This window comes from Cervus elaphus, chromosome 24 (assembly GCF_910594005.1).
Source record: "Cervus elaphus chromosome 24, mCerEla1.1, whole genome shotgun sequence".
NCBI classification, from domain to species: domain Eukaryota; kingdom Metazoa; phylum Chordata; class Mammalia; order Artiodactyla; family Cervidae; genus Cervus; species Cervus elaphus.
In genome coordinates this window covers 26,623,698-26,649,249 of record NC_057838.1, presented here as the reverse complement: position 1 = coordinate 26,649,249, position 25,552 = coordinate 26,623,698, and the positions used below count along the sequence as shown (strand labels likewise).

At 40.4% G+C, this 25,552-nt stretch overlaps 1 protein-coding gene across 3 annotated transcripts in view; it reads left to right on the top strand.

Annotated features, from left to right (window-relative positions):
* The window catches only part of ULK4 (unc-51 like kinase 4), a 496,555-nt gene that overhangs the window by 156,387 nt on the left and 314,616 nt on the right, over window positions 1–25,552 (top strand). For all 3 annotated transcript variants that reach the window (XM_043886762.1, XM_043886763.1, XM_043886761.1), the window contains 3 exons: window positions 3,957–4,008; window positions 4,103–4,247; window positions 20,913–21,005. In XM_043886762.1, coding sequence (XP_043742697.1) covers window positions 3,957–4,008; window positions 4,103–4,247; window positions 20,913–21,005 — 290 coding nt within the window. The remainder of the gene's footprint in view (window positions 1–3,956; window positions 4,009–4,102; window positions 4,248–20,912; window positions 21,006–25,552) is intronic.

Sequence of the window (25,552 nt, the reverse complement as noted above, 5' to 3'; positions counted from 1 at the left end):
CAGCCATGGATTTACATGTATTCCCCATCCCGATCCCCCCTCCCACCTCCCTCTCTACCCGCTCCCTCTGGGTCTTCCCAGTGCACCAGGCCCGAGCACTTGTCTCATGCATCCAACCTGGGCTGGTGATCTGTTTCACCATAGATAATATACATGTTTTGATGCTGTTCTCTCGAAACATCCCACCCTCGCCTTCTCCCACAGAGTCCAAAAGTCTGTTCTGTACATCTGTGTCTCTTTTTCTGTTTTGCATATAGGGTTATCATTACCATCTTTCTAAATTCCATATATATGTGTTAGTATGCTGTAATGGTCTTTGTCTTTCTGGCTTACTTCACTCTGTATAATGGGCTCCAGTTTCATCCATCTCATTAGGACTGATTCAAATGAATTCTTTTTAATGGCTGAGTAATATTCCATATGGTGTATATGTACCACAGCTTCCTTATCCATTCTTCTGCTGATGGGCATCTAGGTTGCTTCCATGTCCTGGCTATTATAAACAGTGCTGTGATGAACATTGGGGTGCATGTGTCTCTTTCAGATCTGGTTTCCTCGGTGTGTATGCCCAGGAGTGGGATTGCTGGGTCATATGGCAGTTCTATTTCCAGTTTTTTAAGGACTCTCCACACTGTTTTCCATAGCGGCTGTACTAGTTTGCATTCCCACCAACAGTGTAAGAGGCTTCCCTTTTCTCCACACCCTCTCCAGCATTTATTGCTTGTAGACTTTTGGATAGCAGCCATCCTGACTGGCGTGTAATGGTACCTCATTGTGCTTTTGATTTGCATTTCTCTGATAATGAGTGATGTTGAGCATGTTTTCATGTGTTTGTTAGCCATCTGTATGTCTTCTTTGGAGAAATGTCTGTTTAGTTCTTTGGCCCATTTTTTGATTGGGTCATTTATTTTTCTGGAATTGAGCTGCAGGAGTTGCTTGTATATTTTTGAGATTAATCCTTTGTCTGTTGCTTCGTTTGCTATTATTTTCTCCCAGTCTGAGGGCTGTCTTTTCACCTTGCTTATAGTTTCCTTTGTTGTGCAAAAGCTTTTAAGTTTAATTAGGTCCCATTTGTTGATTTTTGCTTTTATTTCCGATATTCTGGGAGGTGGGTCATAGAGGATCCTGCTGTGATTTATGTCGGAGAGTGTTTTGCCTATGTTCTCCTCTAGGAGTTTTATAATTTCTGGTCTTACATTTAGATCTTTAATCCATTTTGAGTTTATCTTTGTGTATGGTGTTAGAAAGTGTTCTAGTTTCATTCTTTTACAAGTGGTTGACCAGCTTTCCCAGCACCACTTGTTAAAGAGGTTGTCTTTTTTCCATTGTATATCCTTGCCTCCTTTGTCGAAGATAAGGTGTCTATAGGTTCGTGGATTTATCTCTGGGCTTTCTATTCTGTCCATTGATCTATATTTCTGTCTTTGTGCCAGTACCATACTGTCTTGATGACTGTGGCTTTATAGTATAGTCTGAAGTCAGGCAGGTTGGTTCCTCCAGTTCCATTCTTCTTTCTCAAGATTACTTTGGCTATTCGAGGTTTTTTGTATTTCGATACAAATTGTGACATTATTTGTTCTAGTTCTGTGAAAAATATGGTTGGTAGCTTGATAGGGATTGCATTGAATCTATAGATTGCTTTGGGTAGTATAGCCAATGGTTATCATATTTGTAAACATTTTATATATATGTGTGTATTTATATTTTGTAAAAGTCATGATATCATAGACACCTTAGAATTTTATCACTGTTGTAAATGGTGTCTTTTTAAAATTATGTTATTTGATTGGTTGTTGTAGGGACATTGGGAAGAGTATTGATTTTTGGCTATTCATCTTTTGATAGTCTTGCTTTTTGGACCATGCTTAAGGGTCAAACTTATAGAATTGGACATGTAGATAATTTTATTTTAGTCCCACTCCTCTCTTAATATGTTCTCTTAAACCTTCAGGGTGGGTGTTGAGCATGTTGATAGGGGTTGATGGTGAGATGTATCTCTCTTCTTTGCATAGTTTTTGCTTTTGACATAACTGGGAGTTTAGAGTTTTCAAAATTCCTTTGTGAAATTCGAGGTCTATGCTTTAAGTGATGTGACATCACTCAGTGAAAGGGGGTAAAAAAAAATCCCTTATCCCTGTGGTTCTTGTACAACTGTCTAGATATATTGTCATGTGTAAATTTATTTTGTGAAGTTGAGCTAGAACAGGGTAATACTGATGGGCCACTACCCATGTGTGGAGATCCTGACCTGTGTAGGACATTCTTTCATTGGTTTGGAAAACAGGAGGGTGGTGTTGGGCTGTGGGCCACTTCTTCTGCCTTTTGCTATGGTGAGAATGAATAAATATCATAGGATCAGGAATCAATGCAGGTATAAACAATAGGAATTTTATTTATTGTCACCAAAATAGTTCACCAGGTGAGACAGTTGTTTTGAGAATTAGACAATGGGAGTGATTTGTCCTTTCTTCATCATCTGTTTTCATCCTGGGGTAAATTGTTATTTTGGAGTTGATTTCAAACCATATTTGATAGTGCTCTGTCTGATATAACAAGAAAATCATAGAGGTGGTATGTGTAATGGATTTAGATCTTTTGAATCTGCGTCTCAAAACCACCAAGATTAACTTGTCATAGCACTTTGATGTATTTGTGAAAACCTGAAGATTGTGTATCTCCTTTTTTCCCAGTATTTTGATGATTGTTTAAACTTGATTAATGATCACCAGCTTAAGTGTATATTAATCTGACGGTTCAATGTCAATGCATGCCAGGCAGATTTTGTATTACATACTAGTGTTCCTTTCATCAACTCTGAAGGTTTTGATAAACTACTCTCTTGATGATCACAGTGTCATTTTGACCTGAAGACTTTTTCAGGTTGAAATGAGCTTGGTTGTTTATTAAATGTCATGCAGAGCTTAGATGCTGGGTAAATTTAGCGGTTGATGTTTTTCACCCCTCTGACTAGTGATTTGTCAGTGAAAAACGGCGTGGGTAGTGGTTGATATTGTAACAGGGGCGGGGCGGGTGTGACTGACACTTAGCAGTGAGCACGTGACCCCGGGGGGTGGGCGAGGACTGTGGTAGAGACCCACTTTGCCTATGGTCAGCGGGGCAGTGGTCCTCGTGGCAGAAAGTACAGTGAGAGGTGGGTTGTGGCCTTCTTTCCCAGGACCTCCAGGCCCTCAGGCTAGTGGGTGAGGTGGGGGCCCGGGGACAGGCAGGGGGCTGTGCCCTGCAGGCTCCAGAGCTCTTGCCAGGCCCAGGTCTTGAGGAGATGCAGACCTCTCCCCCATCCTCACCTCCATGGCCTAAAGGTGGCGGCGGTCATCCTGGGTGTTGGTCCACAAAACCATGCCCCTATTAGGGCAGCCTGAGGGCCACTGGGTGCTGGGAGCCTGGCTCCCTCAGTGATGACAGCTGGGCGGAGTCTGGAGACCTGGCCCTGAGGATGCTGCCAGCTGAGATCTGCCTGCTCAGCTGGGCAGGGCACTGGTGGGAGGACCAGGCTGGGGGCTGTGCCAGCATTCAGGGCAGGGGGACTGGCCTGCATGGGGTCCCTTTCTCTTAGACAGGCCTGGGCCTCGGAGGGTGAAAGTAGAGTCTGGTGACCTTGTCCTTTCTTATCGGAGCAGAGAATAACATTTATTTGGTGAAGGTTTATGGGAACATTGTGACCAGCTACAAGAACACAGGATCTGACTCCTAGAAATCTGTAACAACTAACCATACCCCTTCCTCACCTTGCCTCTCAAAGGCTTTGGCTGAAAGCTTTCAGGGAGTTTGAGGGCATGAGCCACTCATCCCCTTGCAGGGCCCTGCACTAAACATTTCTCTGCTCCATAGTCCGACTTTTGAGTGTTGTTTGACCCCACTGTGCATCAGGCACACAGACAGTATTAGTTTTTTGTTTGTTGGGATTTGAACGGAGTCTTTTGCGTCTTGTCTTGTAGGTGGTTGATTATATCCTGCCCCCCTTGGTGTCACTGGTTCAAAGCCAGAATGGTAAGTGTGACCACATCAACAAGCACAGCAGGTGCACGTTCTGTTTTCATTCCGACTCCACGTGATCACGTTCTTGGCATCTCTGTCTTTCCAGTGGAGTGGAGACTCTTCAGCTTGCGGCTACTCTCAGAAACCACATCTCTGCTTGTGAACCAGGAGCCTGACGACAGCAAGGAGGTGGTGCATGTCGACTCTGACAACAATCTTCTGGCTCTAATTAGAGACGTCTTACTTCCCCAGTAAGTCCCATGTGCTGCACTCGGGCAGGGAAGGGTGGGGTGCCCAGGATGCCGCCATCAAACCAGGTCCAGTGATGGGCTCGGGGTCTCAGCGAGGGTCCTTATGTTTTTCTGTGTGTGCTCATGCACTCACTGTAGGAGGTCTAGAAAGAGAGGCAGTAACTACCACACTGCATGGGACCCAGGAGAATGGGAGAATCTCAGTCCATCTTCAGAAACATCCATTCAGAGCTTTATCTGTTTTTTACAAGGCACATGACTGAACTTTTGCAGATTCAAAGCTGTTTGTGGCCAGAAGGATAAGGTTTATTATTCAAGGTCAGCATGATGAGACTTCTGAGCTTGAAACTGGGGCTTTTCCTGGACCTACTCAGAAATTATAGAGAAGGAAAGACATCTTCCTTCACTCCTCCCCAGACTCTTGGAGTGGAAATTGTTTAATTAAAAATAATATATTTGGGGGAGCTGAGGTGGGGAATAGTACCAGAACAATTAATGAGTATTAATTAACAGAAGGGGTGTATTTTTTTTACTCCATTTGTTTATGTAGCAGACACACAATGGGATGACTGCTGAGAGTACCCAGTGCAAATATGTTAAGCTCTAAAATGGCGTGTTATAATTCAAGCAACTCTGTAAATTTTACCAAACAAAAGAAATTGAAGTTAAATAAGTGCATGCCATATATCACTATTAAATAATTTTTCCCCCCAAATTAAACAAATGTTGGAAGGTGTGTCAGGCATTGATGTGCATGCCTGAGCCTGCTTCCGTAGGGCCTAGGCTGCAGTCTGAGTCAGGCCAGCAAGTTTCCCAGGATGGTAGCTGCACCAGCTGCTCCCTGACATTTGTTAAACCTCTCAAGATCTTTCTCATTAAAAAACATTTTTTTTTTTCACAATATAGAAATGAGATCTGATTATATTCTGAAGAGCTCAACCACTGCTTGTTGACTCAGGAAGGTATATTTTATGAAATGTGTAGCCAGTGTGTGACAACCCTACTCCCAGCTGAGAAAGCCTGTGTTGACTCATGGGAGCTTGACCCTGATAGCTTGATGTATAAGGCCAGCCCCTTGGTTCTTTCTGCTCCGCATGCCTCTGCAGTTAGGTTCAGGGAGACCCCTGGTAAACATACAGTAAGAATACTTTTGATACCCCCATGTAAGAAAATGATAATCTGTATGAGAAAATATTAAACCTTGTCATTGGTACTTTCTCAGTGATAAACTATCAATGAATATATTTTTGGTTGCATTTGTTATATATGCATATGTGCATTTGTGGTTTGTACTTAATGAATATAAGATTCAAATCTTTTTTAAAAAAAAAATGATGGATTGCTTGCCATGCACTGTGTGGCACGTGGGATCTTAGTTCCCTGACCAGGGATCAAATCCATGACCCCCTGTGTTGGAAGCGTGGAGTCTTAACCACTGGACTGCCAGGGAAGTCCAAAGACTCAGACCTGTCTCATGGAATTGATCAATACTTTCACTGCCATCTTACATTTCCTAACTACTTAACGTATAAACATATGCATCTTTCTGATAACAAAAATGCTTAAGTGTAGTTTTGTGCAAAATATGTATTTTTTAAAAACTGTTATGTATGTATGTATTTTTGGTTGCTTTGGGTCTTTGTTGCTGTGCGTGGGCTCTCTGTAGTTGCCGCTTGCAGGCTCTAGGGCACGTGGGGTCAGTATTGTGGCACATAGGCTTTGTTGCCCCGAGGCAGGTGGGATATTCCCAGATTAGGGATGGAACCTGTGTCCACTGCAATGGCAGGCAGATTCTTAACCCCTGGACCACCAGGACAGTCCCAAGGGTTTTAAAAGATATACTTTGGATAATCTGTTACCTGACAACTTGTACTGAAGTTGTACTGAAGCACTTTCTAGGACCTGAGATGTCCCCCAAGTATTTCCCCCAATAAAACTTCTTGGCTTAATGTTAGTTTGTTAACATCTATGCATGTTTATCTAATTGCGTTTCTGAAGTCTGCCCACTTTTGGAGCAGTTTTTAGTGTAGAAAGTGTTGATTCTATAACTTAGTGCTCCTAGTTTATTCATCTGAGCTGTAATGAATAGTATGTATTTCCTTTCATGTGCATATGTACCTTTTCCAGAGGTGAGGAATTAAAGAGGAAAACACAAATGTGAATCACATGGCAATTCAAGAACAAATGTAATGTAGATGAGCTCAGGTCTTTGTTCAGCAATTTGAAATGCACTTTGGATAATGGTATGGGATTTACTGGGATGTAGTGTAGAATGTTTTCAAAGCTTGTGGACTGATTCTGATGTGAAGCGCAGGTCTTGGCTCTGCATTTCATTCTCTAAGCCTCAGTTTCCTCATCTATAAAGTGAGGACAATAGTACCTAATTCAGAAGATTAAAAAATGGGGATTACATGGGATGCTTCTCTTAGAGCACTTAGTGCGGTATGGGGGGCATAATGCGTTCTAGACAAACGTGGAGCTCCACTACTCTTATTATTAGGAACATTATCATACTCTCTCATATTAAACGCTAAAATGAAGATTGTGATGGTACAATGGGTGTTAGTCACTCAGTCGTGTCCCACTCTTTGTGACCCCATGGACTGTAGCTCACCAGGCTCCTCTGTCCATGGAATTCTCCAGGCAAGAATACTGGAGTGGGTTGCCATTTCCTTCTCCAATGGTACAATAATAGTACATATTTCATAGGAGTGGCCATTAAATAGTTAATAATAATTGTGCCCACTTGTCATATATAGTACGGGGTCAATAGGTAATCTATACAAATTTTAAAAAATGAAATATAAGTGATGCATTCATTTAACTTTGATAATGGAAAACTAGAAACCTTGACAAGGAATTTGGCTTCTGAAGATAGCTCTTGGTAATTATAAGTTTAGAAATGCTCATAATGGTATGTACATATAATGGCTTAATAATAATGAAGTTTCTAGAGTTTATAGGAGCTATATAGCACCTGCTTCAGTGTGCAAATAGACATATTAATGTTGATCCTTTTAATTTTGTTAAAGTTTTAGTTATCTTTGACTGTAAGCACTACTTTAGATAAAGCCACAGTGACAGTCTTTTCACTTGAAAGGATTGTATTAGGACAGTTTTATTTGCAAACAGTAATACTTAACGCAGACTAACTTGCTAAGTAATTATTTTCTCACATAACTAAGAAGTGTCAAATATAGCTGAATTCAGGGGTTTGAATTATGTCTACAGTACTGTATGTACATGTCCTCCTCACCATCTCTACTCTGCCTGCATCTGTGTGGCTTTGTTCTCAGAGAGGCTCTTTTGACTGGATTAAGTGGCCCCTGGATGATGATCCTAGGGGAAGAGTGGATGTCTCTTCTGAGAGCTGTTGTAAACTTTTCAGGGAGCACAGTAATTTAATCCTGTTAAGTACCATGTAATACCTGTGTTCCAGGTGCTTGTCAGAACTGTAGTGTGATTCGAATGAAAACTCAGTTGTAAGAATAAATACCATATTAAATATTAGTTATGATTCTCAGAGAAACAGAAGGAATAGGATGTATGTGAGTATGTGTGTGTGTATATATATGTATATATATGTATAGACAGAGAGCGTGAGAGCGCAAAAGAGATTTGTTAAAAGGAATTGTCTCACATGATTATGGAGGCCAAGAAGTCCTAAGATCGGCAGTCTTTAAGTGAGGACCCAGGCGGACCAATGGTATAGTTCCAGCTTGAGTCTGAAGGCCTGAGAACCAGGAGAGCTGATAAGTGCCAGTCTGAAAGCTGACAGGCTGGAGACTCGGGAAGAGTCAGTGTCTCCATTTAAGTTCAGAAGCAGTAGAAGACCCATGTCCCAGCTCAGGGAAGTGGGGCAGGGGGAGTTCCTTCTGATTCAGTCTTTTTGTTCTCTTTTGGCCTTCAATTGATGAGATGAGGCCCACCCACATTAGGGAGGGTAATCTGTGTTACTCAGTGTACTGAGTTAGTCTCATCTGGAAATACTCTCACTGATGCACTGAGAAGAATCAGTAATGACACGTCAGTAATGAAACCTTCATGGCCTGTGGCCCAGTCACGTTGCCACATAAAGTTAGCCATCGCCCCAACTATCATAGATATCACGAATAAACAACTTATTGTGTGAGCTGTGAATATCAAAAAGCTGTCACCTCTTGTTACTGTCCATGTTCTGCTTTCTCAAGGGATGAGCTTTGGTTTCAAGTGTTTGGTCAGTGCCTTTTGTATATGGAAGATTATATAATATGACTTATAGAGAGTTGGTATTTGAGTTAGACTGTGAAACCTGAGAATGATTAGGCAGAAGAGGAATGGATACCCTAGGCTGGAATGGGGTAAGCACAGGCGTGGAAGAGGCAGAGCCGTGGGCATTAAGCAGACCAGATTATTTCTAGCAGAAATCTGCATGTGAGTTCTGTGGAATAAGCTTGGGAGAAAATGTCTTCTCTCTTCATCAGCCTATTTATTCACTGATCCTAATTGAATCCATCTTGTTTCACAGGCATATTTCTAATAATGACCACGATAGGCACAGCCTCTGCCTTTGTGGAATGTATTGTCTGGTAGAGCCAGATATTTCAGAAATGAGTAATTTTTTTATCTGAAGAGGTTTGTAAATCATGTAAGTCATAAATGCTCACCTAGGTCCACTGTACTGTACTGTGCTCTGTCGTGTCTGATTCTGCGACCCCATGGACTGTAGCCCACTAGGCTCCTCTGTCCATGGGATTTCCCAGGCAAGAATACTGGAGTGGGTGGCCATTTCCTTCTCCAGGGGATCTTCCCGACCCAGGGATTGAACCTGAGTCTCCTGTGTCTCCTGCATTGGCAGGTATATCATTTACCACTGTGCTGGGAAGCCCCTTATTTAAGTATACATTAAACAAACATGGAAGCCACCTTTCTTAAACTGTGGGTCTGTACCATGTTTATAAATGTGCTTTGGAGCATGTGTTCTTCCTGAAATATTCTGTGTGCTTTTGATTTTTACCCATTTAACTTTTTGAATCTTAGGTTTCTCAACATTATATGCCACAAGCACACTACTTCCTACAGTTTATCTGTTAAGATGGCCCAGAACACTGGATTCCTTTGATCACAGTCTAAATAGTATTCCGTTATGGACATTTCCATGTCAGGAGCAAGAAAGGGATGTTTTCATCACAACTTTAACTTTGAATATAAGTATTAACTAACAATACAAGAAAATTAAACTCTAAACATTCTATTAGCTTTTCTATCGATGCATAACATGTTAATGGCTTCCCCCATGGCTCAGTCAGTAAAGAATCTGCCTGCAATGCAGGAGACATGGGTTCAATTCCTGGGTTGGGAAGATCCCAACCACTATAATTTGGGACTTCCCTGCTGCTCAGACAAATAATCCGCCTGCCAATGCAAGAGACTCAGGTTCGATCCCAGGGTCAAAAAAAAGATCCCCTGGAGAAGGAAATGGCAACCTACTCCAGTATTCTTGCCTGGGAAATTTCATGGAGAGAGGAGCCTGGCGGGCTACAGTCCATGGAGTCACAAAGAGTTGGACACAACTGAGTGACTAACACACACAGTGTACAATACTGGACTTAGTCCTTGTCTGAAGACTCCAGGAAAATTCTGCTTCCAGGGTCATTCAGGCTACTGGCAGAATTGTTTCTTGTGGTTTGTATTAGTTTTTCACAGCTGCTGTAACAAATTACCATACAGAGACCGGCTTAAAACAACAGAAATGTTTTCTTTCATGGTTTAGGAGGCCAGAGGTCTGACATTCAAGTGTCAGCAGGGTTCTTCCTTTCAGGGAGACTCTGAGGGAGAATTGATCTGTGGGCATCGTGGGTTATGACGGTGTCCCTCCGGTCTGCTGTATTCACATGGCCTTCTCCGCTGTGTGTCAGCTTCGCATTTCCCTCTGCCTCTCTCTCGTAAGGACATCAGTCATTCTGTTTAGGGCCTACCCTCCATGCAGGCCCATCTTACCTGGAAATCCTCAACTACATCTGCAAAGACCCAGATAAGGTCGCATTCGCAGGGGTCAGGACTTGAACATGTCTTCCGGGGGCCGTTGTTTACACAGCTTACACAGTTGCAGGACCAAAGCACCTACTTCTGTGCCACTGCCCGGTATTTTAGGTGCCCAGAACTCTTTCCATGTCGCCCCTCCATCTTTGAATCAGCAGCAGTTTGTCAAATCCCCTTCATGCTTGCCATTTCCCTGACTTCCTCCTTGGCCACCAGCTGGAGAAAACTGTCTGCTTATTGAGCTTGGTAATGTCAGTCACTGGCAGTCTGGATCTTGTGATTAGAATATATTTGTATTCAGATCTCCGTCCTGCCATTGACTTGGTGTGTGTACCCTTACTTCCTCCTCCCTTCCACCTCTTCTGCCCATTTTTTCCCTTTCTTCAAGACAGTTGAGATGCCAGGAACATAACTGTTACCTGTATGATTAATGAGAAAAGGCTTTTTTTTTTTCTGAGAAGAAAGATAAACCACATATAGTCAGAAAATTGGCATGATTTTTTTCAGCAGAAACAAGATTTAATTTTAAAGGTTGCTGCAGAAGAAAAAGAGGCAATATTTAATGGAGCTTAATCCCAGAGTGACCTTATTAATTAAAATCGTTACTGCTCAGAAGTTTTATATCAAAGTATTATCAGTGAAATCTTAACACTGAAAGTAGTCTTCTGACTGAACATTTTTTTCTGTTGCTTGTTACATAATGGGAGGGCATTGCTCTTTCAGTATTTAGCTGTAAATGGTACTACATCATCCATTCAGGGAACACATCATTACTCTTCTTAGGGAAGAAGAAATTCTAATATTCATACAAACATAAATAATGTAATTTGAGCTCCCTTGTGTGATCATTCATAGGAGGTTTAAAACGCTTCCTCTCTTCTCTCTCTCCTTTCTTTCTTAATTCATTCAATAAATGATATCAAGAGACTTCTGTGTCAGTCACTCAGGATATTATGGTGAGAAAGACCGAATCCCTGCCTCTTGGTGCTCTTACAGTCTAGTGGGTGAGACTAAACAAATGAACACATAAGGTGATTTCAGTTCATCGTGAGCGCCGTGAAGAGAAAACCGAATGTGTAAATAGAGAATGACAGTGTCAGCAAAGGGTGGTATGGCCATCAAGCTATCAGCTGCTGCAGCCACCCCAGACTGTTCCCTGGCGGGGTTCAGGATGGAGAAAAGAATAGGTCCTTGATAGCTAAGGTGTGTATCAAAGGAATGATTTCAGTAATCCCCGACTCTTGCATCTTCCCATACAGAGGAAAGTGCTAGATTCATTAACGTGAGATGTCTGGTTTTTCTTTAATTAACAGTAATCCTTTGTTCCAATTATCTACCTATTTTTTGTTTTAAAAAATGCCTGTATATCCTGGCTCCTCCCTGTCCTCTTTGTGCAGTCCCTCAGAGCTATCTGAGAGGCTGCCTCTCAGGTTTAAGTCCCCAGCAAGTCTGCCAAATAAAAGGTGTCTCAAGTTTTTATGCTTTTTTTCACCTCAGTTGATGAGGGGAATGGAGGGAGAGCTTATTTTATTTGGGTAGCATATCAAGGAAGGCTTTATGCCAGGTGGAAAAGCCATGGGGGAAAATGTGCTATAAAATTTGCCTTTGGTAGATTGGAACCACTTTGCCAACATGTTTTTGTTCTATTTTCATATTTTCTTTTAGCTTTGAGTGTTTTGTATTGAAAAGAGATCATGCTGATATAAATGTGTTTACAGTGTTTTTATGACAGTAGAGCATTCAGCATTTCTCTCCTGGGTAAAGTGAGTACTGTCTTTTTTTTTTTTTTTTTCCCTTCTGTTTTCTAATTCTCTTGTGACCTGTACAATCATCAGGGCTATAATGACTTCATAAATTATTAAGACCTATTTCAGAATTTCAGAAAGGACTGTATCCTTGACAACTTAGAATTGTATTTCCTTTTAGAAATATGAATTTATAAGTGGGTTTTATTGTGGCAACACACTGTAGAGTTTGTCTCTGAAATAATATCCAGCAAAAGTCTTGAGTTTCACTACCAAATTTCTGTGTCGGTGGCTCAGAAGACATCCAGATGGTTCTCTGTATTGCGTCTTTGTCTTCCTTAACTACAGTATTCTGTGTTAAAACAGGCATGAACTTGACCATATTTGATGGGAATCAGACTATATAGGAGTATTTCATTTTCAGCCTTTCCTTAGATAAACTATTTTTTTTTTTGCAGATAATATTCGAATGTTTTTGTACCAAATGAAAGTTTTACTTCTTTCCTTCTACTTAAATCCTTTTATGTTTCTGAGTGTTTACCTAAATCAGTGCATTTAGGTACATAGGTACAGTGATGTTTTTCCTCCCTTGGGGGAACAACCTATGAGAATCTAAATTGGGATAATTTGAGGAGTAAGGATAAATACTCTTTCATTCCTCTGAATCAGAATAATTCTAGTGCTCCAGTTTTTTGGATAGTATTTTGTAAACCTTGAGTATTACTTTTTTGACGTCTTTTTTTTTTTTGGAGCCTTTTGGGCCTTTATAATTAAAATTTGTTGTTGATTTTATCCAAGAAGCCAGACATTAGGGCTTACTATCTGAAATTATATTTAATACTTATTTTGAAGTCTTACCTTTCTCTCACTTAAAAAATTTAATACATATATATCTATATATCTTCCCACCACTTGCTTATTACTCCATCCACTTATGTGTCCAGGTTACTGCTGATACACTTGAGTATCTATGCTTTCACCCAAGACAAGAGAGTATTGCATAGAACTCAGGTCATGTAAAGACACAAGACTGGAAAGTCTTAGGATATAAACTCAGTTCATAAAATTTTTTGACTCAGTTCATAAAATTTTGGAGCTGACTCAGGATATAACCTAGTACAAAGTTTGGAAGAACCTGTACAGAAGATGCCAAGAAGAGTTGGTTGTCTACCCCTTTCTCATAGCAGTCCAGGGTAAGTTCTCAGCCTTCTCTCAGGGTAGATTTCACCTCCATGTTTTGATGTTTGGCAGTTTTCTCTTTCTCTAACCCTACACATCTCTTTCTTTTAAGCTGTTTAAGCCTGGAATTCACCCTGCATTGTTACAAATGCATTTTAACATACTGCCTTCCTCATAGCTTTCCCTTGCTCAGAGACATTGAAACCTTCAGAATGCAGAAAATAATATTAACAGTTCTTACCCAGCCATTCAAGATTCTCAGTGTTTTGCCTCCTGCCTCCCATTTTATGTTAACATCTGCCTCCTCCACTAATGGTTTCTCCATTCCTAATGAGATTTACTTAGTACTTTCTGAAATTTCCTCCTTGCAGCCTGTCTCTTCCTCCAGACATCATTCTGTGAATATCTATATCTATACTTATATAACACTAATGTATTGAATGTCTATACCTATGTTTATAAATGTTTTAAAATCATTGAACAGTTTCTGGTTAGTAAGTATCTAGGAGTTCCCCAGTGTTTCACTTTATATTTACTGCTATGCGATTTTCAGGACTATGCCTTTGGGTGTGTACTAATTTCTTTTTGTTGAATCTCTAGAGGTGGAACCACTGTGTTAAAAATTACATACATTCATCATGTTTGAGCAGATTTTTCCAAAGATAGCAAATGGTGTATATGACTAGTTTCCCTTTATGAAACTGCCTATTTTTCTGTACTCTTACTAGCTTCAGCTTGCATTCCTTCTGATACTCATGATGTTGACCAACCCCCCATGTTTGTTGGCCATTTATATTATTCTTAAGTGGATTTTGTCTTCCCCTCCCCCAATGTGGGATTGTTATTGGTTTGCAAATAGCTCTTTATATATTAAGAATGTATAAAATATATCAAAATTCTGTAAATGAATTTTCCCTAATTGATTTGTTTAGGGTGATTTTGTCATTGAGAAATATTTACTGCTTTAAAACTTGAAAGCTGTGAAATTTTTGGGTTCATTTCTCATTTGTTGTCATGTGGTGGAGGCCTTCTCACTCATGAATTTGTGAATGTTTACTCATTTTAGTACTTCAGCAAAGTTAAAAATTTTTTACTTGAATGTTTAATTTATTGATGATATATTTTCATAAGATATGGCCTGACTGTTCTGTCTTCCTTTCTGTGATGACTCTTGCTTGTCCAGTGTTGGATCACCTTTCTTTCCTTTTAATTTGTGTCTGTTCTTGATCCCACCCTACACTTAACTGTTCTAGTGGCTTCATAAAGTGCTTTAGCTTTTCATTTAGCAGGCTCTTCCTCATTGTGTGCCTTGAAGTCCCTTAGATATTCTGGAACCACTCTTTTCTCCCAAATTCTCCACTGACACGTGAAATGTGAGTTTGGGGTTTAATTCCAGCATAGTGGACTTCTTTATAACATTGTGCCTCCCATTTGCCTCAATCAAATAGGCCCTTCTTTCCACTTGGCCAGTTCTTTGGTCACACTCCCAGAATAACGTCTCACAATAATCCATAGTTATTTAGCTAGTCTGTTTAAATGTTCTGCTAGACTGTCTCACTGGACATGGTTTCTCCAGACACTTAACAAGGTAGGGAAGAGTCTGTCCCTTAAATCCCCAAATGTGATTTTAAAAGCTTTCTCTCCTCTTAGAGAATTTAGTATGAATGGCTTCCCCCCCTGTTTTCTAACTCTTTGAGACCTAGCAAAGACTCCTTATCTGGGGAGGATCCTAGAAGTAAAAGAGTGAGCCTGGTCTTGGATTCCTATATGGACAGCATGCTTTTATGTCGGTAACAATCTCAGTCTCTGGCTCATGGCTCTCAGAGTGCTCCTCTCCAGCCCCCGGCCATCCAGATGGGCCATTCCTCACTGGTCACTCTCCTTTATAGCCATTTCAGGAGTCTGGATTATCATTGTTTTTTTTTTGTTAGTTTTTGTTTTTTCCGACAAGTGTCATTCAAAGGCGTGCAAGATCCATTTACTATCGGCTCAGTTGCTTTATCTCTCTTGCGAAGACAAGCTTAATATATCTTAGCATTTGGGGGGCTAATTTTTGCTGGCTATTACAAACCTATCTTTGATTAAACTAAAATATATTCAGCATGTCAATATTTCTGTTCTGAACAGATCCATTATTTGTTTTACCCTTCTTTTCCAAGGGGAGAAAAACAGCAACATTCTTGGGGAAAATGGTCATGCATAGGCTGGTACAAGCTTCATCCTTCTCTCCTATTTCAAGGTTAGATAACGTCAGACAACCTCAACACATTTGTATTGTATTTCAGACAGTGAAAGTTTCAAAGGTGTTTTGTTTTTAAATGTAGGCTTTACATGTTCTCGTTAAGTCCATTTAAAAATATTTCATATTTTTCAGTCCTCTTGAGATTGTTTTCTCTATTATATTTCTATTTGTCTGTTTATCCTCCTATACGTTCTGTACCAGCACATGAGTTACATCACATGGGAAGCTTTTTAAAATTCATAAGTTTGTAGTCCTTTCCTCTGATTCCAGTAAGTCTGGGAGCAGGGATGGGTTGGGGCTGTCCAGAGTAACTGAGTGACTCATAAGTTTCTCACCCTCTAGTCAGTTGAAAGTCTCTGGCTGATGATTTCCAAATACTAGTAACCAGTAGAAGAGCTCATTCTTCTCTTACCTCTGACTCTACTGCCGCACTCTATAAAACTCAGCAGTGCCTCTGTTTTCCCTTTTAAGTATATGTGCTATGAAGGCTTTGCTTAGCAGGTGGGGGCATGGTTCAAATCCTGCGTATAATGAAGAAACTGGTGCTTGACTGCCTTGTGGAAGAGTAGTTCTGAGGCTTTGGAATATTCTTGCCAGATAAGAGAGTCTCTGTACTCCTGGGGCCTTGAGCCATGCCAGATATTTCTGGATAACAGTGTGAATTACAGTGGGGCATTTTGACTGTGACTCCCGAAGGGGCTGGAGACAGAGGTCAGTCACTAAGGTACTCTGTGCCTGAGGAACTGACCCCTAATAACACCCTGCATGCCGGTGCTTTCCTGGCTGCGAGTACTTCACATATGCTCCCACACATTGCTGCTGGGAGGACTGAGCCCTGTCCACACAGCTCCTCTGGGAGAGGACAACGAGAAGCTTATGCCTGGTCCCCCTGGACTCTACCCTATGTCTTTCATCTTTGCTGATTTTAACCAGTTATCCTTTCTCTGTAAGAAACCGTACTTAGGAATACAACAACTTTTCTGAGTCCTGTGAGTCCACCTAGCAAATCACTGAACCTAAAGCTAGGCTTGGGTGTCACCAATTTAGAATAAGAGCTTTTTATTTCATAAAACTATTAGAGAAAGGGATAATGCTGTGTTGTTCCTGTTTTGAAAAAATTCTGAATTGTAAGCTTTACAGATACTTTTTTTTACCTCCAAAAGTGTTCCTTGATTTTTGTTTTTTTCATATGATAGAATGTCTTACTCTCATCAATTTGATTTTTTTTTCCATTCTTAATATTACTTATACTTGGTTTTTCTGTATTTCTTTTAACATTCTCTTACTGTTTTATTTATGATTTTATCATGAACAATTAGTGTTTTGTCTTCTGTCTTTATCATACATGGGCAGATTGCTAAAATTTAAAAATATTTCACAAGAAAAATTACTAAAATATGGTAGTTTCTGACTCCTTAAACAGAGCAGTCTGCCCAATTTAACATTTCCGTGATTCACTGCCCCCATATTGAACATTATGGTGTATAATGGGCTCTCAGGTCCCACTGGGGACTGAGCGCCTGCTTCCTCTGTGTTAAATGCTCCCTGAACTGCTCTCTGCTAGGAGTTCTTGGGTTTGCTTTCTTTCGTGTTTCCTATGCTTTCAAACTGCACTTCTTTTAATTCTCGGGTTGCCTTTCTGTAATAGTCCCTTTCCTCCCTTTAGTTGGCTCTTTTTGTTTTTAATCATTGTGGGCTCAGAGGCTGCATAAGTAAGCTTATTATGCAATGATTTCCAAAATGAGAGTAAATAGGCTCTGAGTAAGAGCCTGGGGCTCTGTTCTCTAGATGATAAAGCTTTCGCTCCACATCATGGAATTTTAAATACACATTTTGGATTTTTGGAGATGTTTTGCTTCCTTGTTAGTTGTTTTGGAGAGTTATAAAGTTGATGGGTTAGTCTGTCTATTTCTTCATTCATTCAGTGCTTATTAACTGAGCGTCTGCATGGAGCTGTTTACTGCATAGCTCAACCTTAGTAGGTCAGACACAATGTTTAGTCCAACTCTTTTTCTGTTAATAGCAAATAACATGAGTGCACAGCCTGACTTTGTTGTAGAAACTTCTGATGATGGTATTTTGAATTTTATGATCTGTGGTAATACTTTTCATTTTAGGTTCTAAGGTATAAATAATCATGCAATGCAGAAAACAGTTGACATAGCAGGCCTGAGACTGCTCTTCTGAGAAAGGTCTACTTGCACGGTTGGCCATTGGCTGCCATCTTGGAGCTAGGCTCCCAGAGAGCTGCCAGTCAATGTTTAGCTAAAGAGGGTGTGTAGTCCACTGTGTCTCAGACTGTCTGTGCAGATGGTATGGTTTATGCCAGATGCCTGCTTCCATTTGGGAAGTCTAGGACTTTGATACATGTTAGGTTGCCTATGTGATCCAAGTCTATGCCCCAACCACTAATGTTGAAGAAGCTGAAGTTGAACGGTTTTATGATGACCTGCAAGACCTTCTAGAACTAACATCCAAGAAAGATGTCCTTTTTATCATGGGGGACTGGAATGCAAAAAGTAGGACGTCAGCAGATACCTGTAGTAACAGGAAATTTGGCCTTGGAATACAAAATGAGGCAGGGCAAAGGCTGTCAGAGTTTTGCCAAGAGAATGCGCTGGTCATAGCAAACACCCTCTTCCAGCAACACAAGAGATGACTCTACACATGGACATCACCAGATGGTCGATATTGAAATCAGATTGATTATATTCTTTGCAGCCAAAGATGGAGAAGCTCTATAGAGTCAGCAAAAACAAGACTGGGAGCTGACTGTGGCTCAGATCATGAACTCCTTATTGGAAAATTCAGACTTAAATTGAAGAACATAGGGAAAACCACTCAGTCATTCAGGTATGACCTAAATCAAATCCCTTATGATTATACAGTGGAAGTGAAAAACAGATTCAAGGGATTAGATCTGATAGAGTGCCTGATGAACTATGGACAGAGGTTCATGACACTGTACAGGAGGCAGTGATCAAGACCATCCCCAAGAAAAATAAATGCAAAAAGGCAAAATGGTTTTCTGAGGAGGCCTTACAAATAGCTGAGAAGAGAAGCGTGAGGCAAAGGAGAAAAGGAAAACTTTCTTTGTTCCAAAGAACAGCACGGAGAGATAAGAAAGCCTTCCTCAGTGATCAGTGCAAAGAAGTAGAGGAAAACAATAGAATGGGAAAGACTAGAGATCTCTTCAAGAAAATCAGAGATACCAAGGGAACATTTCATGCAAAGATGGGCTCAATAAACGACAGAAATGGGATGGACCTAACAGAAGCAGAAGATATTAAGAAGAGGTGGCAAGAATACACAGAAGAACTATACAAAGAAGATCTTCATGGCCCAGATAACCACAATGGTGTGATCACTCACCTAGAGCCAGACACCCTGGAATGAGAAGTCAAGTTGACTTTAGGAAGCATCACTGTGAACAAAGCTAGTGGAGGTGATGGAATTCCAGCTGAGCTATTTCAAATCCTAAAAGATGGTGCTGTGAAAGTGCTATACTCAGTATGCCAGCAAGTTTGGAAAACTCAGCAGTGGCCACAGGACTGGAAAAGGTCAGTTTTCATTCCAATCCCAAAGAAAGGCAACGTCAAAGAATGTTTAAACTACCACACAAATGCACTCATCTCATCTTACACGCTAGCGAAGTCATGCTCAAAATTCTCCAAGCTGGGCTTCAACAGTACATGCACTGAGAACTTCCAGATGTACAAGCTGAATTTAGAAAAGGCAGAGGAACCAGCGATCAAATTGCCATTGGATCTGTTGGATCATCGAAAAAGAAAGAGAGTTCCAGAAAAACATCTGCTTTATTGATTACGCCAAAACTTTTGACTGTGTGGATTGAATAAACTGTGGAAAACTCTTAAAGTGATGGGACTACCACACTACCTTACTTGCCTGCTGAGAAATCTGTATGCAGGGCAAGAAGCAACAGTTAGAACTGGACATGGAACAACGGACTGGCTCCAAATTGGGAAGGGAGTACGTCAAGGCTGTATATTGTCATCCTGTTTATCTAACTCATATGCAGAGTACATGATGTAGAGTGCTGGGCTGGATGAAGCACAAGCTGGAATCAAGATTGCCGGGAGAAATATCAATAACCTCACATATACAGATGACCCCACCCTTATGGCAGAAAGTGAAGAAGAACTAGAGAGCCTCTTGATGAAAGTGAAAGAGGAGAGTGAAAAACCTGGCTTAAAACTCAACATTCAAAGAACAGAAATCATGGCATCTAGTCCCATCACTTCATGGCAAATAGATGGGGAAACAAGGGAAACAGTGAGAGACTTTATTTTCTTGGGCTCCAAAATCACTGCAGATGATGACTGCAACCATGAAATTAAAAGACAGTTCCTTGGAAGAAAAGCTATGACCAACGTAGACAGCATATTAGAAAGCAGAGATATTACTTTGCCAACAAAGGTCCATCTAGTCAAAGCTATGGTTTTTCCAGTAGTTATGTGTGGATGTGGGTGTTGGACCATAAAGAAAGCTGAGCACTGAAGAATTGTTGCTTTTGAACTGTGGTGTGGTAGAAGACTCTTGAGAGTGCCTTGGAGTGCAAGGAGATCAAACCAGTCATTCCTAAAGAAAATCAGTCCTGAATATTCATTGGAAGAACTGATGCTGGATTTCCAATACTTTGGCCACCTGATGTGAAGAACTGACTTATTGGAAAAGATGCTGCTGCTGGGAAGGATTGAAGGCAGGAGGAGAAGAGGACGACCGAGGTTGAGATGATTGAATGGCATCACCGACTCAGTGGACATGAGTTTGAGCAAGGAGTTGGTGATGGACAGGGAAGCCTGATGTGCTGCAGTCTATGGGATTACAAAGAGTCGGACTTGACTAAGCAACTGAACGGAGGTTCCCTGTGTGACCAGCCCCACGCAATAAATACCTTGGTCCCATGAGCCTGTAATGGACTTCCCTGGGTGGTAGCATCACGCATACGTGCTGCAGTTTCCTGGCTGGGAGAAAGAGCATGCTGTGTGACCCCTTGTGGAAGGGAGAGAGGATAAGGAAGCTTGCACGTGGAATCTTCCAGCTCCACCGTGTCTGTCTCCCTTATGATTCAGCTCTGTGCCTTTGTTGTACTAAGTCTATACTATGAGTACAACCATACATGGGTCTCATGAGTCCTCTAGAATCTCTGAATGTGAGGTAGTTTGCCACACCTAACACGAATGCTGAAGTTTCTGAGTCTCTTACTGTGAGGGTAGCCTGTACTGATCATTTTAGCTGAATTGTCTCATTGAGTCTTCCCAGCACCCATGCTCTGTGTGGTAGGCCAGTGTCATCACCTCCACTGGCAAGTGCAGGTCCTATAGCTCATGCATTTATTTCAGTATCTGCTTTTTTTTTGAAACATGTTTGAAACTCATGGGATATTGTTTCTGTTGATCAGAGGAAACTTACAGTGAGAAAAGCGCTGAGTGTTTTTTAATCATGTTGTCCTTTCAGGTATGAACACATCCTCACGGAGCCGGACCCTGTACCAGCATATGCTCTGAAGCTGCTGGTTGCCATGACTGAACACAACCCAACTTTTACCAGGTACTGTTACTTCAGACTTTCATTTCTTTGTTTCTCATCTATAAAGTGAATTTTATGTGTTCTGAAAATGTTAAAGATGATGAGATTGTACAAGAATCGAGTTTAAGTTACCAAAGTGATAAATTTTCATGTTTTATGACTTGTAATATCTGTGATCTATGGTGTTTTGGATTATGTTCTCATATTTTTATTCTTTGCTGGAGTTTGCATATTGTGGAATCCATAATGCTCTAAGATTATAAATTCTTCGAAGAGAAAATACTAACACATGTACTTTTTAAAAAGTCAGTTGTCACCTCATTGTACTGAACAAGTTATTTATTAAGTCCCTGTCATATTTATTGACTATAACTTTTCAACTATTTTAAGTTGGCATACTTTTCATTGAGTGGTTGAAAGCTTTTTGCCTTTATGGAAGACACCACCTGTGATGACACCAAATTAGTTGCTAGAGCAGCGGCAACTGCTTCAGTCTTGCAAGCAAGAACTGGTCAAAGAGCACCCAGGTCTGTAGAAGGGCAGGAGAAGAGTTGTTGCTTTCAAAGAAGAACACAGATTTTGATTGTGTGGGTTATGTGGGTGGTGTCTGACCCTGTGGGTTTGGATCCTGCACCTGTAGAGCTGTCCTTCAGTCTTTCTTAAAGAACTAAATCACACAGTTGCAACCTGGATTTCAGCCAGTCTGCTGTTTACCAGTTCTGCATAGTGGTGGTGATGTTTTTGTTCAGCCGCTCAGTCTTGTCTGACCCTCTGTGACCCCATGTACTGTAGCACACCAGGTTTCTCTTTCCTTCACCGTCTCCCAGAATTTGCTCAAATTCATGTCCATTGAGTCAGCGGTGTCATCCAACCATTTCATCCTCTGTTGCTGTCTTCTCCTGCCCTCAGTCTTTTCCAGCATCAGGGCCTTTTTCCGATGAGTCAGTTCTTCTCATTAGGTGGTCAGAGTATTGGAGCTTCAGCATCTATCCTTCCAATGAATATTCAGGATTGATTTCCTTTAGGATTGACTTGTTTGATCTCCTTGTTGTCCAAGGGACTCTCAAGAGTCTTCTCCAACAGCACAGTTCAAAAACATCAGTTCTTTGGTGCTCAGCCTTCTTTATAGTCCAACACCCACATTTGTACATAGTGATGAGCTACCATTAATGCTGGACAAGAAAGGCTCTTTGTAGAGTATACATATTGAGTGGCAGTCTGAACTAAGGCAACCTTTGCAGGGGATGTGCCATGCCTGGCATGCACCTTGACCCAGTCACAGGTCAGCCACAGTGCTGGGGCGGTTGCAGCTCTCAGGCTTGTGTCCTGTGGGTGGCCGTGTTCATTTCTGACATATAAATGTGACCATGTAGTCTGGGTGTCACATTGCAAAAGAACTTGGAGAACACTTAAGTAACCCTTTTATATCCTCGGCAGTTCTTAATCCTGTTTTTCTGTAGCCTTTCAAATCTCTGTCCAATGAGTCTTCCAAAATTTCTGATTTAGAAGGCACCATTCTTTCTTCCTACAGAAGAAATTTAAGTCTAAAGAGTGAATCTGTGTTAGAAATTAAAGCCAAATTCAGATAGTTGTTTCTTTCCTGGACCTTCCATACCAAGAGGTAAAATTACGTACTAATTTTATCCCTTCATTAGATTGAATGGATTGTATTTCCTTTTTTTAAGTTGTCTCTTGCTCATTCATGAGACATGTTTTCGAGACTACTTTCTCTTCTTGCCAATTCTTTAGTAAATGCATCTAACTTTTCATGTTGAGGGTAAAAAGTCTAGTGAGGTAGATACAGATAATTGATGACCTAAAATCTTTTTATTTTAAAATGATTAGACCCTAGGTTTAGAAGTCGGTTTATTCTCTTGAAAAAAGATTTACAAGCAGAATTCAGTGGATTAATTTTTATAAACTTTTTTGTTTGTTTTCCTTGCATAATTAATATTTGAGTATCTTGTCTTTGTATTAAATTCCAATAATATAACCAAGAGGTACTCTGGGCTTCCTTATTCCCCACCAGTGATACACAAATCTTTGCCAGGGCTAATAGTTATTATTTTGGTGGGTGTCCTTCTTGAACTTTTGAGGGGCTATTTAAATTCAGTGTGAATATACTGAGATAGCTTCTCTTTGTGGTGGTCAAATTTTAAACAATCATAGATAGTATCATTGGGTATGTGTTTTACTGAAATTTGCTTTTTCATATATCAAAATCATTTGAAGATCTTTTTATATCAGTATTTATTCACACTTTGGCAATCTTTGCCAATTTACAGATGGAAATGAGATTTTGTTTTATTTTGCTTTTACTTATCTACTGATAATCTGGAACCTCTTAATATTTATTCACTATAATTAAATTGTGAAAAGTGCATAGCTTTCAACCTCCAGTTCTACTTCTAAGTATCTATTCTAGAGAAAAATGCATATATGTGCAAAGATTTCAGCCTAAGCAAGTAAGTTTTAAAATGAGAACAATGATTTTAACATTAAATTATGTTACAGTTATAATAAACACAACTGTGTAACAGTTTGACAGGGCAAGATTCATTTTGAATATTGTTCTACACAAATATCCTAAAAATTTTGTAAACTGAAATTTATCATCCCCAAACCTCATTTAATAATCACTTTTGCCTTTTGTAGGGTCTCTTTCTGTATTCACTATTCTCCTCTGTTTGCCTTTTCTCTTGAAACAAGATATAAAAATAAGTGCTGTCCCGTGTTGATTTTGACTGAGGCTCCACAGATCAAGAGCAAACCATTAAAGGCCTGTTACCACCCACCTGCTGTCTCCCTCTCCCCACATCTTTCTAAATGGAGGTCCTAGATCCTATGGGTCCTAGCAACCTGTGTGCATCTTGCAAAAATCTGTTCATACACCTTGAGGTGGGGGTGGGAGAAAGAAAGTTTTTATTTCCCTAACTAGATTTTCTTTCTTTTTTCCCCAAAAAATGATTTTTCAATCCAACATTTTGAAATGGGTAATAAATTTCTACTTGGGGAAAAGATACAATATGCCAGAAGAGCAGTTCCTTCCTCTGTCCCGTGTGTCCTTTCCTCATCTTCTTATTATATCCTGTGTGGTTTGACTACTTTTATTCATTTTAGGTTCGAATGCAAACTAATAGCCCTGTGTATTGTCTCATTTCTCCCTTTCACACACAAATAGCACATTATGTATGTTTTTCTACCCTATGACTTCTTCCCCAATTTTGTTTCTATATGGATGCATAGAGAGCTTCCACATTGTGTTTTACAGTTATAAAGCCTTCCATTGTATGGATGTGGCATGCTTCACCTCATTGATGTCTAATAGATAGATGTGGGTTGTTCCACATTGTTTGCTCTATCAACCCTTTGATAGACAATGATAATTGTCTATGAACAGACAATTCATAAACAATGAATAATCTTATTCATGCATCATTTTTTAGTATGCATGTACATCTTACAGGGTAAATCTCTAGCTATGATATTTGTGTATCAAAAAATAAATGCGCTTAAAATTTTTTTTTTTTTCTTAAGATTTGGCCACATTGCCCTATATGCATCCTGTGCGTGTACATTCAGTCACATCCAACTCTTTGCCACCCCGTGGACTGTAGCCCGCCAGGCTCCTCTGTCCATGGGACTTTCCAGGCAAGAATACTGGAGTGGGTTGTCATTTCCTCCTCCAGGGGATTTTCCTGACCCAGGGATTGAACTCGTGTCTCTTGCATCTCTTGCATTGGCAGGCCGATTCTTTACCAGCTGAGCCACTGGGGAAGCCCCTGCCCTATGTGGAGATTTTACCATTTTGCATCTTCAGAGGATATGTTTGAGGATGCCTGGTTCCCTACAACCCTGCCATCAGAACTCGTTGTTAAATTTTGGAATGTGCCAGTGTGGTGAGATAGATTATTCCCTGGTAATTTTCATTTGCATTTTCCTTTTCATGAGTGAAGTTGAGTGTTTCTTTATATGGTTGAGGCCCATTTGGATTCTGCTTTTTGCTCGTGCTCCTTGCCATCAGTTCTTGGTCTTGGCGATGCCACTCTTCAAAGGGAAACTTCCTGCCTGGCTGTCCATTGCACAAATACACTACAGTCTGCTAATCCAGTTTTACTTTTAACAGTGTCTGCACTGTTCCTATTTTTTTTTTTTTTGCTGTCGTGAGTAGCATGACCATGAGTATCACATGTGCTCCTTGGTGGATCTGTGTATGTGTCTCCATTGAGTATTCATTCTAGAGTGGAAGTACTGGCTCACAGAACTTGTGCTTACACAGATCCAGTAGATATCACCAAGCAGTTTCCCTTATTGGTTGTACCAATTTACATTCCTACTAGCATTGGTCAAGAGGTCTGGTTGTCACACAAGCTTTAAAAATTTTTTTAAAGTCAGGTTTTATTGAAGTATAAGTTTCTATACGGTAAAACACATGCATTTTAGGTATGCAGGTCTCTGAGTTTTGAGAAACATACTCAATTGTGGAATTATCATCATGATCAAGATCGAGTATTTCCATCATTCCAAAATATTCACTTATGCCCCTTGGACTGTTGTTAGCTGATGAA